The sequence below is a fragment of the Molossus molossus genome, unplaced genomic scaffold (assembly GCF_014108415.1).
Source record: "Molossus molossus isolate mMolMol1 unplaced genomic scaffold, mMolMol1.p scaffold_m16_p_3, whole genome shotgun sequence".
In the NCBI taxonomy this organism is placed as follows: domain Eukaryota; kingdom Metazoa; phylum Chordata; class Mammalia; order Chiroptera; family Molossidae; genus Molossus; species Molossus molossus.
This window is the reverse complement of record NW_023425366.1, coordinates 10,584,037-10,601,756: the sequence shown is the minus strand read 5'-3', so window position 1 is coordinate 10,601,756 and position 17,720 is coordinate 10,584,037. Positions and strand designations below refer to the sequence as shown.

The following is a 17,720-nucleotide window of genomic DNA, read 5'->3' as shown; positions in this document are numbered from 1 at the left end:
CGGCTCTGTGCCACTGAGTAGCTCATACTGTCATCTTCCAGAGATGTCCTATTTCAGCACGCGGGGGAGGGTCAGTGATCAAGTACACAGTTCGAGAGAAGTAGGAGCAAACAGGAGCCCGGTCCCTCACTGGGTCACTCGACACGGGGCTGGTGCTTGTCCACCAGCATTGCTGCCGTCAGGACACGTCAATGGGCTGCGGCAGGGACACAGCCCTGCGTGTGCTCCTGTCTGGCCTATCAACTCAGAGCATGAGTCTTGGTTATTTTTAATTGCAGGGAACTAGTTCAAACCTCTTCCAGTAGGAATTTGGTGTTTTAGTGTTTAGCAATTTCCCCCAGTGATAAGAGCTTAAATATTTGCCAGGGACTTTTGGGGAGCTCCTATCTCTGACCGGAAGACTTTGTATGGGACCTTTCTGGGAATGTGGGTCAGAGTCCACCGACTCCCGAGGTCGCGAAGTGCTCCCCCTGCCTTCAGCAAAGGGAAGGCAGCTGTGCTCTCTGGCTCTCTGGACACCGCAGTTCACATTCTGATGGAAGGGTTGAAATCACTGACGGAAAAGATGTCCCTCCCACAACGCAGTGTCACAGTCAAACACCACGGCAGCCTGAAGCGGCAGCGTGGATTGCGGCCACGTTGACGCGACTGCCGTTCTGGGTGCGATGCAGCAGGGCGGCCGTGTCTGCAGAACGGAGTCATGTTGTGTGAACGCAAAGCACCTCGCGGTGCAAGATTGTCTTGAGAAAACCAGCAGCTCCTCTCTTTGTATTGCCTTTATGTGAGAAATTTGGGCGTGTTCTGCCGGCTCAGGTTCAGCTTTTAGCTGAGGCCTCTCTGATGCCTCACTGAAGCCCTCTTCCTGGTGGAACAGGGTTCCCCTAAAAGCTGAACTTCAGGCACACAGCTGTGAGCAGCACCTGTGACTAAAGAGACGATAAAGAAGAGGCCTGTTTCCACTCTGCTGGGACATTCCCTCTGCTTGGTCAACAGTGCTTCCGACTATGCTGAAGCCAATGCCTTCCCCTCGGACACAGGAGCAAGGGTGGACCTCTGGCACGGTCTTACAGATTAAGCCACCTGGAAATGGCTCCCAGCTCAGCCGGTTAGACACACTGCAGAGCCCCTGGGTGTGCCAGGTAATTTGCGTGACCCCTTTTTATCAGCATCGGCAACCTTCTCCATCTGTGGCTTCAAGGAAGCTGCTTTTGTGTGGAGTGTGTTTCTCTACATTCTACTCACTGTTGTCAGAAAGAGACCAAACATTTCAGGTAAGGGGAAAGGTAAGACAGTAAGATGGAACATTCTGTAGCAGTAACCAGCAATCGGTGACACCCCTGCCACCAACGCCAAGTTTGTCTTATTCTTAGAGAAGTCAAGCGTAAGACTTGACTAAGACTTCTGGACCCAAGCAAGGCCTGCCTGGGGGTCACCTTCCTCATACATCTAGGTCTTCTTGAAAAGAATGAGAGCCTCGAACTTTTATACAAGGGAGTGTTTTTAAGTGCCCCAGTGCTAAAGATGTCTGATCCCCTGCCAGCCCACCTCCTACAGAACCTCTCCAATGGCCTGCACTGGCCTGGGCCAGTCCACGGCTGTGTCTTGGAGAGGTCAAACACGAACAAGAGTAGGACAATGGTAAAAGGAGTGTACCAAGAGTTCACTATTGAGTGATTTTTATTCCTGAGGTCAGTTGAGGTTGCTCCAACCCAGGTACCTGGCTTGTCCACCGGACCCCCATTTAACTCCCAGGAAGGGGGGATGTAGGTGTGAAAGAGGAGAAAAGGCATTGAAAGATGTCAGACGATAATTTACCTGTGGCCCTATTTAATGCATTTCCACTGTCTCTTCATCTTTGTGACTATCCATATTGTATCATAGCTAACCTTTCCTTGCCTTAGACAGGTGTACCTTGGCCCTAACACGTCAACACAAAACAGGGTTATATATTAGAAAACTGATGGTAACACATGAGATGCTGCCATTCCAGTTTATTGAAATGAGTAAATTTATAGCTTTATTTGCATACAGAAAAGTGCACAAGGAAACAAGTATGTATAAAACAATTGTGTGGCTGATCATCACTTTTAAAAATTTTTCTACTTTCAAAAATTCAACTACCTAGAAATAATTACCTCCAGTTTAGCACATTTAGGTATTTGGACATACAAAATACTGTTTCAAGTCTGTGTTGATGATGACAGAGTAGAAAGCCAGATGGAAAATTATGCCAAATAGAATGAGCTGTTACCATGAAACATAAAACCACAGGACTTCAGCTTGGACTGGTTGGGGCTAATCAACAGAGGTTCACCATCTTCGTTAGTCACCCTCTTCTTCCACCTAAAGGTTACGTTATACGGTTGGTTGATTAACACCCACAAGAACCTGAGCATTAGGGGTCAAGGGACAACATTAAAAACCCGACATAAACAAACAAAACTCATTCTGGCAAGAACAAACCCTTCAGAACTGTACTAACAATAGGACCGACAATGTACCAGGAACGTTTCCAAGGTTATGAAGAGAAAAAATATTTCAGACATTAGATGTTCAAGGGTAGAAGCAAATAACTGTTCTGCAGTTTTGTTTCGTTTTCCTATTTATCTGCCAGCTAACTATGAGATTGTGGCTTCCCGGAAGTTTTCCAGTTACTTGATCGAGGTCCAGCATGACCCCAAATCAGCACCTAGCGTGTTCGGCACGACCATCTCTGACGGGGTGATATGTGGTTCTTCACCGCTGAGTCGGGGCAGGTTTTCTTCGACAGCCGCCTCTCTGCTGGAACTTCAGCCCAAGGATGGTGCCCTAGTCCACAGGAAGCATAAAAGCTGTCCCATTTGCAATTCCAGTTACTGGGATTAGCATTGCTGAGAAGGTGGCGAGAGTTCAGGTCTGTGAATCATTAGATATTTGCCCCATAAAAGTCCACGTCTTGTGAAAGGGAGGCGAGAGCACATGAACCCGGAAGCAAAACTGACGGGAAAGAAAATCCGAGGGAAAAGGGAGCAGAGACATGAGGTGTTTCCCTCCAGGAGCCAGCACGCTGGAGAAAGAACACCTGTGCCCTTGAGAACAGAACCATCTTCAGAAAGAGGAGAAGTCCTAGCTTTCCAAAGGTTCTTGGGTGTGTCGGGCTCCAAAGTGCCTATGGAGAAGTTGGACTCGCTTCCATTTGACTTTGGAAGGGATGGTCTAACGCAAGATTTCAGACGGTGCCTTGCTCTACTAGAAAGTTTAGGTTTTATGCTCTGAAACGGAACCCCACACATGAACAGTAAAGATTTTAACATTCATTCAAAGCAGTCTGATCTGAGGGGTTGTGGTGGTGCACCGCCCAACCAGAGGGTACATGGTAGAATGTTCTAGAAAGTTTTAGGGACACAGTAGGCAGGGGTTCAGGTAGGGAAACTACTTCATTCATATTTAAGCTAGAGAGTGTAGGTTCTTAATTTATTTAAAGCCATAGATTCAGTTTAGCTTTAACCTAAACAGAAAGTGAGAGACATTTTATAAGAGGCAGCAAGGAATAAGGCAGCAGATAATATGTCAAAGCCGAAACAAGAACAGAAGTCAGGACTCCATCTGCTATCAGCTTTGTCCTTGACGACTAAGGCCAACCTTTCTGTTCCTCTGCATAGCCAGCAAGCCAAGTTCCTAGAGAAGCATGGAGAAGGATACAACCTATGGTTAGAATCTTTGGATTGAATATCAATGTATTAAATATCAAGTCATTATTTAAAATGTCAGCGATAGTATCTCCTAGGGCTGATGCAAGGAGATTCAATAAGATAATAAATGTAGAACCTGTAATAAAGCAACCAACACGAGTGATCAATAACGTTGGCTACTCTCTCCCATGGTATTTCCCCTGCTTCCTTCGTGACCTACAGAACACAGGGCCCCCAAAGAGAACTCTAGTCAATTCACTTCAGTGCACACAAGCCTCCCACACTCCTAGCGTAGTTCATTTTGTTCTATTTGCTCAGTGCCTCCCCTGGAGAGGAGGGTGAGAATAAGTTTCTGCTAAGACTTCTAGCCCTTCCATTTATTACAGTGTCTTATTAGCACGAGAAATCACCTGGACACCGGATGAAAATCAAGCTTCTCTTCTCAGCACTAGACGGATCTTTTAGGGCTGGGGTGGGGCCCTGGGATTTGCCTTTTTGATAATCTCACCCAGTTCTCTGAAGCAGATTTTATGAAAAAGCACTTCAAGAAACACAGTAGCTGCAGAAATGGATGGAGGGGAAATGAGCCAAATGGCAAATAAACTCAATATTACTGTTGTCAGATTGGAGATGGTTCTTTTTACTGTTTCTGTTGTTCTCCCCAACCAGCGATGCCCCCTCCTCTAACATGCAGACAAGTCTCCTTTCCTCCACTATCTGCAACCTTTGGCTTCAAAGTTGCTTCCACTCCTGTTGAGAAAGGGCCCTGCGGAGCCCTCCCAGTGGCCCAGCCTCGGGTAGCTGCACCAGTAGCTCCCGCAGGGTGAAACCCACCGGCAGGAAGAGTCAACCTGAGATTCTTCTGCACTTGACGCTGCCTTTGAAGGAGGTATTATTGGCAACGCTACCACTTTGGGATTTCATGCCGTCAGACTGTTTCAGACTAACTTGGAAGGCCCTCACAAAGAAATCAGTACTAATCTGGGAGGGACAAGTGTTAAGATCACCATCTGTTTAGCTGACCTATTTGGTGGCTTCAGAAGGTCCACAGATTTTGAACCTTCTAGAGCAGTGATTTTTCAACCTGTGTGCTGCAAGAATTTATAAAACATGCAGTACCTGACTATTTAGTCAGGGGCACTGACCTCTTCTCCCTTAGATTGTCACATGAAGAAATGACAGCAGCCAACACAACAACAGCTGTCTGGTGTGAATGAATCATAATTATACATATTTTTTAATTTAATCAAAATCACCTATATTTTTTTGTCAGATAGGCAAAAATATATATTTTCGTGTGCTACAGGAGTTTAGTAATTAGTTTATGTGTGCCATGAGATTAAAAAAGTTGAAAATCACTGTTCTGTAGGAACCAAGAAATTACCAGGATGCTTTGCAATCTCGTAAATGTGAAGGTTAAAAAAAAAAAGAATACACTTGAAAGCTGTATGTGTTATGTTGTGTTTACTTCCATACAGAACTGAAAAACAAAAACAAAAACAACCCCAGGATATGATAGAAATCTATATGCCTAGCAGTCTACTACTATTTTTTTTTTTTTAGAAATCCTCACCCGAGGATATTTTTCCATTTATCTTCAGCTAGAGTGGGAGGGAGGGAGGAAGAGAGAGAAACATCGATGTGAGAGAGACACATCGATTGGTTGTTTCCCACATGACCCCTACGGGGCAGGGGAAAGAACTGCAGCCAAAGTACATGCCCTTGACTGGAATCGAACCCGTGACTCTTTGGTCCTCAGGCTGATGCTCCAGCTGCTGAGCCAAACTGGCCAGAGCTATTACTATTTTTGATATATATAAAAATTATATTCTTAAATGCCTAGGCTAGTCATTATCAAAGTAGCTAAGTGTAGATTTCCCCGTTTATTACTTCTAAATGACAGAGATTTAACCTCCCCCAATTCTAAAATTAAAGTGCCCCCCTCACCCGCTGTACCACACTACTTACAGAAGTTAGGCAAAAGGACTTCCAAAAGGATCCCTATATATATCAGGAGATGCAGGCTGAGGAGAAGACATCTATGGAGATACAACCAACCAGTCAATAAGTATAATTATAAAAAAAAAAACAAAAAAAACGCTTATCATAAAACAAACAAACTTATACGTAAGACTTCTCTAATTTCTTTAAAAATCACTTAGGTCCCAGAAGGCTCTACAATGACTTGTGTTTCCCAGCATGTAAATGGTGGTGTATATTTATTATTTCCATTAAAACCAAGGTTCAGGTAAATGATGTTTGCCTCCCCAGAATGGGAAATATTATTTTTATGAGCTAAAGAATCATGGGTGGGCAATCAGGAACTTAAACCTTTGAAAGCTTTATTTCTTAAGATAGTATTGCGGTTTGATTTTCTCCCAAAATGCTTTCATAAGCCAGGTTCAGTGAGATACACAGGGCTTTAAGCTACACGACATTCATTTCTCAGGTTCAGAACAGGCATCCCTGCGAAGTTATCTTCCCCCAGTTGGAGTGGATGTTTACACCGAGCTGGTTCTCAACGACAGATCTTATTCAAAGGTCCTCTACCGTCCAGGAGTCCTGACGCCTACCCGCAAAGCTCCCTGAGGAGGCGGGAGACCCGGCTCGTACTGGGACTAGCATCTTGTAGCAGTGGATACTTACAGAGGCTTGAGATGAACTGAAAGAGTTTTTAGGGTTCTCAAATGCATTGTCAGAAGATTTGGTAACTGGCGGGGCACCTTGTCTGGGAGCTGGCTTTGGTGGTTCTGGAAGGTGAGAAACCCGAGTGGTCAGGAGACAAGCTCTCCCCAAATATAGGCAGAAGTCCCCGGTCAGGCTTATCTTAGAAAGTAAGTTCTGTACTTTGGAAATTAACATTAATGGGACAAAAATCACCACCACCAAATCCTAGGACTCCCGATTATTACAGGCACATTCATCCCATCTCAGAGGAGGATGCCATGCATAGTTATCGACTTGAAGTGGAAGAGAGTCAGAATTCCCTCCCCGAAGGCGGTGGAGCCTGGTTGAGGCTTTATTATAAGGCCTCCAGGTGCCCTGGCCCGGCCCATGTCAACAGCCCTTGGCAGCCCTTCTAAGATTTGCCACCAGAGGGCAGCATAGGGCCAGCCCTTAGAAAGAGCTAAGGAATAGCTTCTCAAGGTAAATGGTTTTCTACAAACCCACTGATTACAAAAAAAAAAAAAAAAAAAAAAGCAAGAGTAAGGCTATTGATGGATGGGAGAGGGTTCCTCGGAGGGCCCCCCTCTGTGGGCCCCAGGACAGTGGAAATGCTTGTTGGTATGGTGGACAGAGACGTGGGCAGCTCACCGTTGATCTTCTTCAACAGCTGGTTGGCATCGAAGTCGTCGTGGTCTGCGGTCTCCTGGGGAATGCCCACTTTGCTGTTGAAGTAGCTGGAGAAGGCACTGGAAGTGCCCGGGGAAGCCTGGTCTCCCTTCCTCGCGGGCACCACCGGAGGCTGCCGCAGCTGTAAGTCCTTAAACATCTCCTTCACTTCCTTGACTTCTTTATCCCCCAGCGGGTCCAAGGCAACGAAGGCGTCGGTGGAGGTGTCCTTCGGAGGCCCAGTTCGGGGCGGGGGCTGCGGGGGAGTGACCAGGAGAGAGGAGAGCATGGGAGGGGGCTGGGCAGACACAGCCGGAGCTGGGAAAATATTGCTCTGGAAAGGGTTGCCCAGGGGGCTCGCTGATGACCAAGTATTGGCTGACACGGATGCTGAGGGGCCCCACACGACAGGGGCTGCCGGGGACGCTGAGGCTGCAAAGGATGAAGGCTGGTTCCAACCTGCCACCGCTGGGCTTGTGGTGAAAACCACCGGCTGGCCGAACCCTGCAGGCTGACCCCCCATCAAGGCTCCTGGGACCATTGCAGAGGGCTGACCGAACACGAGGGCGGGCGGGCTCCACGGGCCCGCCTGGGGCGGTGTGACTGGTGCGCCACCTGGAGGGAGCGAAGGAAACGACATCTCAGGAGACAAGCTTGCAGAGGATTTTTGAGTTTCAGGAAACACAAGGCAACTGGAAGCTTTTCTATAGCATCTGTGGCAAAGGCCTCCATTCAGCATTGAGGCCTCCGGGCAAACGAAGGCTCAGGTCACTGACCCCAGGGCAGGACAGCCGGCACTCAAAGGCAGATTGCATGCTGAAGCTCTTTCTGCACCGGTTTTCCTCATGCAGAGGGTGATACAGTCCCTCAGTACCTGGTCATGAAAAAACACTGGCCCTTATCTTGCATACACTGATGTATGTTTTTTTAACTCCTCACCTGAGGATATTTTGCCGTTTATTTTCAGATAGAGTGGAAGGGAGGGGGAAAGAGAGAGAAACATCAATGCGAGAGGGACACATTGACTGGTTGCCTCTCGCACGACCCCGATCAGAGGAGGACAAACCACAACCAAGGAATGTGCCCTTGACCGGAATGACTGGGATTCTTTGGTCCACAGGCCAAACCAGCCAGGGTGCGCTGATGTATTTTACACAGCAGAACTGAGCCCTTCAGTACGATAAACTTATTTGTTGAGTGAATCATCTACATATACAAACCATGCTGATTATGAAGTAGGTAGTTAAGATACTCCAGGGGGTACTTTGAGTCACTGATCCCGTCTTTGTGCTTGGCAGCTGGCTCCTCTCGGGTCTACGGGACACAGCTATCACGCGAGTGCCTAACTCAGCATGCGTGTGCCCTGAAGAGACCATGTCAACGCTGCCTTGCTTTTAAATGCTGCCAAGGTTGATACAGCTATATAAAAAGGATGATAACGTTTGGTTGGTGCCCAGATAGTTTTAGGCTTTTATATACACACACGGAGGAAAGGCTGGTTAGCCTGGGAGGGCTGTTTCAGATCAAGTGCTTCCTGCCACGTGTCATTTGCTGAACTTTGCCAGAAGTTAGAACAGAGTATTCAAAAGAGGAGGGGAGGAGAAGACCCCCGTGAGGCAAAAACACCTTGCAAAGTAACTGATGGCCCGCGTCTGGGGGTCTGATCCCCGTCCGGGCATGGCTCCACGGCCTGCTTCCCTGCCACGTGGATTAGGAATTAGGGGAACCACTACAATTCAAGTCTCTCCGATGTCTGCCCCTCTCTTCTTGAGAAGCTCATTCCCTACATCTTGTTCAAACATGCAGGGCATTTTTTCTGCTGCCTCTTCCCAAGGGTGTTAGTGACCCAGTTAAACTGTCACCACTAACAGACCCCGTCAGGAACAAGCCCTGCTTGCCCTGAGTTTGGGACCAGAGCATCCTTTCGTTATGAAAGTGCTCTAACCACATGAAGGCCCTCGGACCTGGGTTAGGAATGTTTTTATTTTCCAGAGTGAGGAATACGTTGAAAATGGTATCCAGGGGCCGATGGAGTAAGATAGTCTATCTTGAATTCCCCTAGAAATGGAGATGGGTGTTTCTTGATGCCGCTCTATCAACATGAACACCAGCTCTCTGGCCATGCGCGCTTGTGGGGTGCTCGTGGAGAGCGGTGGGTTTCAGAAAAGGTCATCTTACTAAATCACATGCTTATTTTTGAGGTGAGGGAACTAGGTGCACGGATATTAGTTACTAAAGTGGGGACAGCCACCGTGTGTGACAGAAGGCACTAAAACTCAGGCACACGGGCTCTGACCCAGCAGCCTGTCCTCTGCCCTGCCTCTTTGGCAGTTGGGAGGCAGGACTATTTTTTTAGTGGAATGTTAATTCAAATATTTATAATACAGCCCAGCCGAGGTGGCTCAGTGGATTGAGCATCATCCCAGGGACTGAGAGGTCCCCGTTCCATTCCGGTCAGGGCACATGCCCGGGTTGTGGGCTTGATCCCCAGTAGGCAGCCCGTCCATGTTTCTCTCTCACATCGATGGTTCTATCTCTCTCTCCCTCCCTCTCTCTCTAAAAATGTCAATTAAAAGACCATTTAAAAATATATATACTTATTTTACAGATATGGTTTCAGACTTCATTCACACTAAAGTACATACATATTTCTTTCACCACTAATCAAAGGGAAAGTTCTCTTACATTGTCTAATTTAGGCTCCCAAAAGTGAGTTGAGTTTGAACAAAGTTATGTCCAGCATTTTAAAGCAAATTTCTTTAAATTTTATTAACTGAACCCAGAGTCACTCACCAATAATTTACACCAGTTGGATGTTCAAATTGGGTAGAATTGTATTGTCTTTCATGTTGAACGACTGTCCCTTCCTTAGAAACATGTGTGGCTTTAGACGTGGATGGAATTAGGGGGGTGGCAGTAAAAGAGAAAAATATTACATTTGCCAGGAAATGAAGACTTTCCCAGTATATGCTTATACCAGCCTTCATCCCCATCGACCAGAGTCTATGTGTTGTATTTCCAAGATATTTAAAGCCCCTCTGGAAAATGTAGAGGCAAGAGGTGAAAAAAAAAGGAGTTTCAGTAAAAAAAGTTAATTTTATTACCTTCTGATGTTGGATGAAAACACAGTGTAGGTAGTCAGAACTAAAGGGGCAGCTTTCCACAATCCATACCCCGCTCCCTGCCCCCAGTTCTCCAGAGGAGATGGTTCCCCAGCTGGGTCCAGCGGAAGCCAGACCTGCAACCTTCCAGGGTTTGGCGGAGGATCCCTGCTAGTGGACAGGGGCTATACTGTGGAGCTCAGTTTGAGTCCCATGTCCAAACTTGGAAGAATCATCAGTATTCTGCAGTTGTATACCCCAAGGCCTCACAGGGGCACCTAGCCAAAAAGCTTCACTTCATCTGAATAAATTAACAGTTATAGGGTCCAGCTGTATTTTCAGGCTGACTTGTTAAATATTGGCTGTAGAAATTCTTCGGGGCATGATATTAGGCTACAAAGCTTTGTGATGTGATCTGGTCATAAGCACAATCTGCAAGCTCCCTACCCTTCTGTAAGGAACAGCATCAACCCGCTCCACTTGGGGGTGCAGGGAAAGGAGCGGTGCAGAAGGGGGGAGCCCCCAAGAGACATGAAGAGCTCAGGGAGAGTCTCTCGATGGTACCAATGCAAGCAGAGCCCTGGGAGAAGCTGGCTTCTCCGTCCGGCATGGATCTCAGCCGTTTGCTCTCATATAACAGATATGATTAAACACATTTAGTACGACAGAACCACAGTAAGTTCCTTTGCAGGAAACAGCAGAGAAAAACACAAAACAGGGTCCTGATGATTGACTCTGCAGGAGGCAGAGTAAGATCCCTGATCAACTTTTACAAAAGGAGGAAGAGAGCCCCCTCAACTCCCTCCCAGGACAAAGTCTGTTTGGAGCTCTTGGTGGTGCCAAGAAGCAGAGAAACAAAGAGAATCCTCAGCAGGACAGCAAGGACTCTAGTCGGGGTTTCGGAAGACTGTCCCACGGAGGCAGAAAAGACCCGGAGGCTGTGGGCGAAGCAGAGCAGGGCCCGTCCTCAGCCCCGTGGCCTCCCCTAGTGTCTTGCCGCAGAGTGGCTCAGGGCTCACATGAGCTAAAGACACATTACGAATGAAGGAGCCAGCGCAACCCCAGGTTTCCAGTGTTTATCTTCTTACTCTAAGACACTCAACTAGCCAAATATTGTCAAGGAGCTGTAAAGGGTTGTGTCTGCAGAGACCAACAGGATATCTGCCTGTCCAGCACCAGCCGATGCCTCCGGGCAGAGCTAGGCTCAGCACCCAGCTCATTCATTCCATGACTTACACCTGCTTCGACCTCGCCTCCAGCCCTCGCAGGGTCTGCATCCCTGCCGGGAAGGCTAGCAGTTGAATTGGGGTTAAGGCTTCGACCTAGTAATGACAACTTACATGAAAGACATACATGTTGTCACTTTTACCATAGAGACGATGGACAAGACCCATCTGAAGCCTGTTTGCCCAGTGGAGCTGGTGTGTGTCAGAATCCCTCAGAACCATCTTCAGTAAGCCGTGACCAGTGCGTTCCAGTCACCGCACCACCGGAAATGCATTTCTTCTCACATGCAACTCAAGGAGCCGAGTTTCACTTACAACCAGAGGTTGCGTGGAAGTCAAAGGGGCTCCCTAGGACGCTCCAGTTGTGTGCCCCTCTCTAGGGACGGACATGCCTCCCCCCACGCACCATCATCCCAGGAGTAAAGTAGCAGGACTCAGCCTGGCTCGAGCTGGGCCCCTTACCTAGCCCTGCGAGCGGTCCCACGGGGGCAGAAGCACCGGTTTTGAAGAGATCTAGAGGGTTGGTCTGTGGGGCTGCAGGTTGTCCCGTAGGTGACGTCTGGCCTGGGGCTTCTGAGTCCGGAGGAGCAAAGATGTCTGATGTCAGCAAGTCATTTGCTGGAGACTGACAGCGCAGAGGAGGACATAAAGGAATTACTCAGCAACAGAGAAAAATGCAGCTGCATTCTGCCTCCTACTCTGCACCTCAAATTCGGGAACCACAAGAAGAAAAACTATCGCCTATTACTGATAGACTACTACGATAAAACAACCAACCAACCAACCCCAAAAGACAAGGATCCCTGCAAGGGGGAGAAGGTTGGGTCTTGGACTCTCAAAGTGAAATCTAATTGACCTATTTACACATTTGTATCCGTCTGGTCTCCTTCTCAGCTAACAGCTTGAAGCTGGGAAAGAAGGGACAACTATAAAGAAGTAGCATAAATATCTGTGGTCACTCCAGCAGATCTGAATCAGTCTGCATAATGTCGCTACAGTAGGCTAATCATTAAGCCAGCCTACATATTCCAACGAGATTATAAAAAAAAAAAAAAGCTTATAGAAACCACATTTTAAATTGCTTTTGAATGAAGTGGTCATAGCAAATACATGTTTCTTTTAAGATCATGGATTATTCTGTCAACTCATGATAGAGAAGACAAACTCAAGAGTTTTACACCACCACCTTGGGCGCAACGCAACATGAGGGGTGCGTGCGGGCATGCGTCAGTGTGGGCGAGGTCTGTACAAAGGGGATCATGAGAACCCTTGCCCTCCGCTCCCAGAACGTGACCATCAAACTTACCAGAGGTACAGAAGCATAGCAGCATTGAAAATGGAAAAAAAACAACGTGTGTTTAGTTAATAATAAGAGACAAGACATGCAAACAGAAAGCAGGCCGTGACATACTGCCAAGTGAGAAGCTTTGCGAGGGGGCGGTTAGAGGAACGTACTCCTGCGGGGCCACCAGCCTCATCCCGCCTTCTGCTTTACAGCCACACGGGAAGCTACAGAGCAGCAGCAAAGACAGCTGGCATCACACCACCCTGTGAGAGCGAACATGCATTCTGCCAACGGACATGCGGAGACAATTCACCTTGGCAGTCCTTCTGCCTCTTCCTGGTTTGGTACTTTGTGGAGGTGGGATAATGGCTATGGAGTCATGTGCTGAGGACTGGACAGAGCTCTCCAAGTCCTGCTTTACGCCATTGGGTACAGGCAGTCCTTTGGGAGGGCTTCCCACGAAAGGGTTCGGGGAGGATTTGATAGGGAAGCCGTTCTGGTCTCTTTCTGACACCCCATTCTGAGTTCTCACTGCTGGCTGGGGCCACGGGTCTGCCTGAGCTTCCTGTTTGCCAGTCCGGTTAGAAATCTGGTCAAACTGCTGACCAAAGTAATCAACATCCCCGTTCAGGGGCCCATTGCTCAGCGGAGTAGACAAGCCACTCAAATGCTCTGTCTTCTGATCTGGAGATTTGCGAGAATCAAACGAAGCGGGTGGTGATTGGTCCTGCTGCGCGAAAGGGTCGTCGCGGAAGGGGTCGGGGTTAGGGGTCGGAAAGAAGTTGAGATTGGCAGAAAAGGCATTTTCGGGCAAGAAAGACGCCTGAGGCTTTGGTCGAGGAAGAGAGGAGGAGGTGATGCCGTTTGTTAAGAATGAATTTTCTCTTAAAGAATTCTGATTGGTGTTGATTTCAGAGTTTAGATCCACTAACAGGATATCTTTGCTTTCCTATCACATTTGGAAAGAAAAAAAAAAGAAAGAAAGAAAGAAAGTGTTAGTCCATGTTGTGAATTCAAATGAGAAAGCTACATAAAATGACCAGGGTCATTAAATTCCCCTTAGACTTTGGTCTTGACAAACCCTTGACCAGGACCTCCTCCCATCACCTCTGTGAGGGCATTTGAACAGGTCCTCCCTGCCCCCCCTCCCCCGCGCCCTTTTACTTATGTCTCAACTCCACTGGCCCCTTATTAGATGACATCTTCCTGGTGTTTACTCTATTCATGTCACTGCTCACCCTTAGCAGCTGGCTGAGTTCATGGTCATTGTTTCAATTCAAATCTTTGAAAGTCTTAAAGGGAATTGACTGTGAGTTACTCCAAATGATTATCTAAGTGTACGGAGCCTGAAAGTAAGACTTGACCTCAGAAGCCTTGCCCAGTTTCCTACCTGATGTCCAGTCCCTTCAACTGTCCCCCCAGTTACGCGACGTCACCTCTCTACATGAGCAAGTTTACTGGCTAAGACATTCATAGTTTCAGTTCTGGCTGCAATGAAGTTTAAGGTCAAATATATCTCCTAAAATTGGTCTTTCCTTGAGGGGGGGTTCCCCTCACATCACTGCCTGTTACGTATGCTTTTTTAAATGTTTAAGGTACTTTTAGAAAGTGCTAGCCAGTTTAGATCTCTCGTCCGCATCTAGACTCTCCTCTGGACACACCCTTCTGTCTGTCTCTCTGAGAAAGTGATAACTCCAAATAGTGATATAATGTAACACAACATTACATGAACCTCTCATTTTTGTGCATTTTTTATAACATAGCTTAAGAGTTGCTTGTGTTGTAACAGTAATCTCATCTATTTAGCAGATAAATTTAACTAATCTTTAACTTATGTATACTCTAATCTTTAATGTATGTAGAAGGTGGAGGAGATGTGGGTTTAAGATTAATTGGAAAGACATATCAAATGTATAACTCTACAAATTCTATCCCCTTTCAATTTCTGGTGTGTTAATTACTTGGGTCCCAGTAACTAGACAAGACATCCTTCTCAACAGAAGAGCAGCAAACTGGTTAATCTGCCATGTCTTTATCGCTCATTTGTCTCCCCCCTGGGGTTGGCTGTCGCACCGACAGACCTTCTCCCGACTGACATCGATCCATTACATTCTTCACTGTGCCAATCACAGAGAATATAAACTACAAAACACCTAAGAAATGGAAGTTGGAATTCTACTATTACCCTGAATAGATTACTAAATACTTTGATCCTTGAGACAAAAACAACCTTAAAGGAATATATAATTCTCAAAAGTCAAAAGGAGGCCTGATGAGGCCTCTTTGGTTTTAAGAGGAAGGGACACATTTTTAAGAAGTTTACCCTAAATCAGACCTAATTGGCATTCTATCTTTTGGCTTCCTCGACTGTTAGGTATGAAACACAATGTTTAAAAACCAGCTTGTCTTTTTATAACCAGAAGAATTTGTCAGAAGAAAGAACCTGTCATTAAAAAAAAAAAATTTTTTTTAATCAAAGAAATAGATTGGAAGAACTCTTAATGTGGGGATCTTTAACAATCAAGCGGTAGGAAAAAATGTATTACGAAAGCTTGTGATTTCAATATTTATTCATTTATTAGGAGCCACCTCTGGTTAGAACAGTTGGGTATTCACAGCTGGTAGAGTTCTCCTTTGCAAATACTTCAGAAGGAGTTCTTAGGACACCAAACAGGAGCCACAATGTTAGACTTCTGAATAGTCAGCCTACAAGTAAAATGTATAAGGCTCTCCTCAGGTCAGGTTTGCTGTTCATTCAAGATTAAGAGTCTAGTTCATAAACCACAGCTGAAAGATGCAAGACGCCTCGTCCACCCCTAGGTCAGAGCTTCAGGAGCTCTTTGGTGGACGTCAGTACTGCACCTACTCGGCCATCGTTGGAGGACCCGAGAGACCAGCGCTGGCCACGTGACAGTAAAACACGGTCCCTGCTCGTAAGGAGCTCAGCAGGAGGGCAGCAGGCAACCGAAGTGGCGTCTGAGCAGCGGCAAGGTCTTCCGTACTGAGCTCCATTGCCTGCTCCCCTCCAGCTAGCTGTGCCCCCCGACAGCCGCCTGCCGAATCCTGGCCTTCCCTGTGCAAAGCTTGTGGTGTCTCCCTGCTACTCCCTCTATGAAAATAAGCTTCCTTAGCCAGACTTTCAAAATGGCCCACAAGGGGACTCAGTTTACTTTTAACCTAACTAACCACTCTCGATTTCCCTACGCACTTCAAAGACCCAACTCAAGTTCAGATATTTACAAAGCCCCTTCCCACTGATCGTCTATTTCAGCATCACTGGTGCCCACCCAAGGCATCTTACTCACAGAACACTGTGCCCCGATCCCACCCCTGCACCAGACTTAACCTCCTTGCTGGAGGACCACGCCTCGTGTTCTTCTCAGAATAACCGTGCTTTTGAATGGTCAACATTTTCAAGTTGGCGCATGTCTTTTTTTCCCTTTTCTTCTGTTTTTTGTTTGTTTGTTTGTTTTTGAAACCAGTGTGGAAGGTGCTTTCCAATAAAAATTACATTCTAAGAAATGCTACTTAGTTTGCAACATGAGCTTTATTTAAAATGTATAAAACTATTTTGTATAAATGTTGTGGGAGGGGCAGGGCACAACTAATAAAGTCTAGGTAATTTAGATTTCTTCCTCTCTTCATCTCTGTCAGAGCAATTATTGTAAGATTTGAATACTTTTATTTTTTCCTCAGCTGAGAACATTTTTGCATTTATCTTCAGATAGAGCGGGAGGGAGAGAGGAAAGAAGAGAGAGAGAAACATCAATGTGAGAGACACATTGACTGGCTGCCACCCACATGACCCCAACTGGGGTCGGGGACAAACTGCAACCAAGGTACATGCCCTTAGTGGGAATCCGGGACTCTGTGGTCCGCAGGCGACACTCTAACCGCTGAGCCAAACCGGCCGGGGCAGATTTGAATATTTTTAAACGTGCTGGTTTCATCAAGTAGAGCTACATCTATTTTGTGACCGATGAGTATGTTCAATCTGTAAGAACTGGCTGGCCAAGTCTGACCAGCACATAATTAGCTGTGCTAGGATTCTCTTACTCATCAGATGCCATCTACTTGGATGGTATTTATTGTTAGTTTAACTAAAACTTGAGTTTTATTTGATAAACCAAACATTCTTAGAATGCATGAAGTCTAATGTCAATAAGGCTCAGGATGACTCACGTTGCTTTTCATTTCCTTTCTCAGAACTTTCTAGAAAGCTACAGAAGCAGATGAAGCAGTCAGTGCTTCCTTGTCTATCCCATGGAAAATCTACTTCATGGCTTGAGTGCTTCGATCTCTTTTAAGAAACTTGTTTGAATGTCAGTTATACTTAGAAGGTGGGCTGTTCAGACATCAATCTACTCTGGGAAGGGGGCTCCTGAAGGAGGAGGGGTAAAGGCTTCAGGGCCAGGAGGGACCTTCCAGGGCTGTCTAATCCAGTATTTCAAAAAGTACGTCCTTGGAGCGGTAACAGACACTTTGGAGTGAAAGTTCTACAGACGAGTAAGGACTCACTGCTAAAACAGCAGGAAACAGGCTTCTCCTCAGGCTTTTCAGGGCCTCTGTACGCTGTTATGCGCGGTGGATCTCAGGGTTGGGGGTGAGGAGGGTGTCGGCAGCCCCTGCCCCTTCCACCTCCTGGGTGTGGGCACTGCATGTGAAATTTCATGGGCCTGGAATTCTCTGCAATGCCCTGGGACCAGTGACACTTACCAGTCCTCGATCTGCTGTGGCTTTGATTCCAATGACCTTCGTGGTCATAGAGGCTTGCTCGGTAATCCCCTGATCTAAATCCCCTGTCCAGATTCCCAGAGACACAGTGATGTCCTTTTTGTCTGGTTATTGCTGTCTTATCTCTTATGTTCAAGTCCAGAAACTCAGAGCTACTAGCTGACTCTAAAACTAGACAAATACCCGATAATTAACATCTACTAATATGCTTTATAACTGGTTTTAGCGTTGGTCTCCCTGCTAGACAGTACGCTTCATGGTGTTATTGACATTGTGCATCTCACTGTTGTGCTCAGCGAATAGCAGGTACTCAAGAAACTGTTAAATAAATAACAGAAGTTGTAAGAAGCCATTCAAGATTACATGGGTA

At 46.6% G+C, this 17,720-nt stretch overlaps 1 protein-coding gene across 1 annotated transcript in view; it reads right to left on the bottom strand.

Moving 5' to 3' along the window:
• Positions 1 to 2,009: 2,009 nt before the first annotated feature.
• The window catches only part of DAB2 (DAB adaptor protein 2), a 51,903-nt gene continuing 36,192 nt past the window's right edge, over positions 2,010 to 17,720 (bottom strand). Inside the window, exons 10-15 of the mRNA XM_036280751.1 lie at positions 12,930 to 13,565; positions 11,794 to 11,956; positions 6,987 to 7,619; positions 6,318 to 6,421; positions 5,640 to 5,710; positions 2,010 to 3,657 (exon numbers count right to left, since the gene is read on the bottom strand). Coding sequence (XP_036136644.1) covers positions 5,645 to 5,710; positions 6,318 to 6,421; positions 6,987 to 7,619; positions 11,794 to 11,956; positions 12,930 to 13,565 — 1,602 coding nt within the window. The 3' untranslated portion in view covers positions 2,010 to 3,657; positions 5,640 to 5,644. The remainder of the gene's footprint in view (positions 3,658 to 5,639; positions 5,711 to 6,317; positions 6,422 to 6,986; positions 7,620 to 11,793; positions 11,957 to 12,929; positions 13,566 to 17,720) is intronic.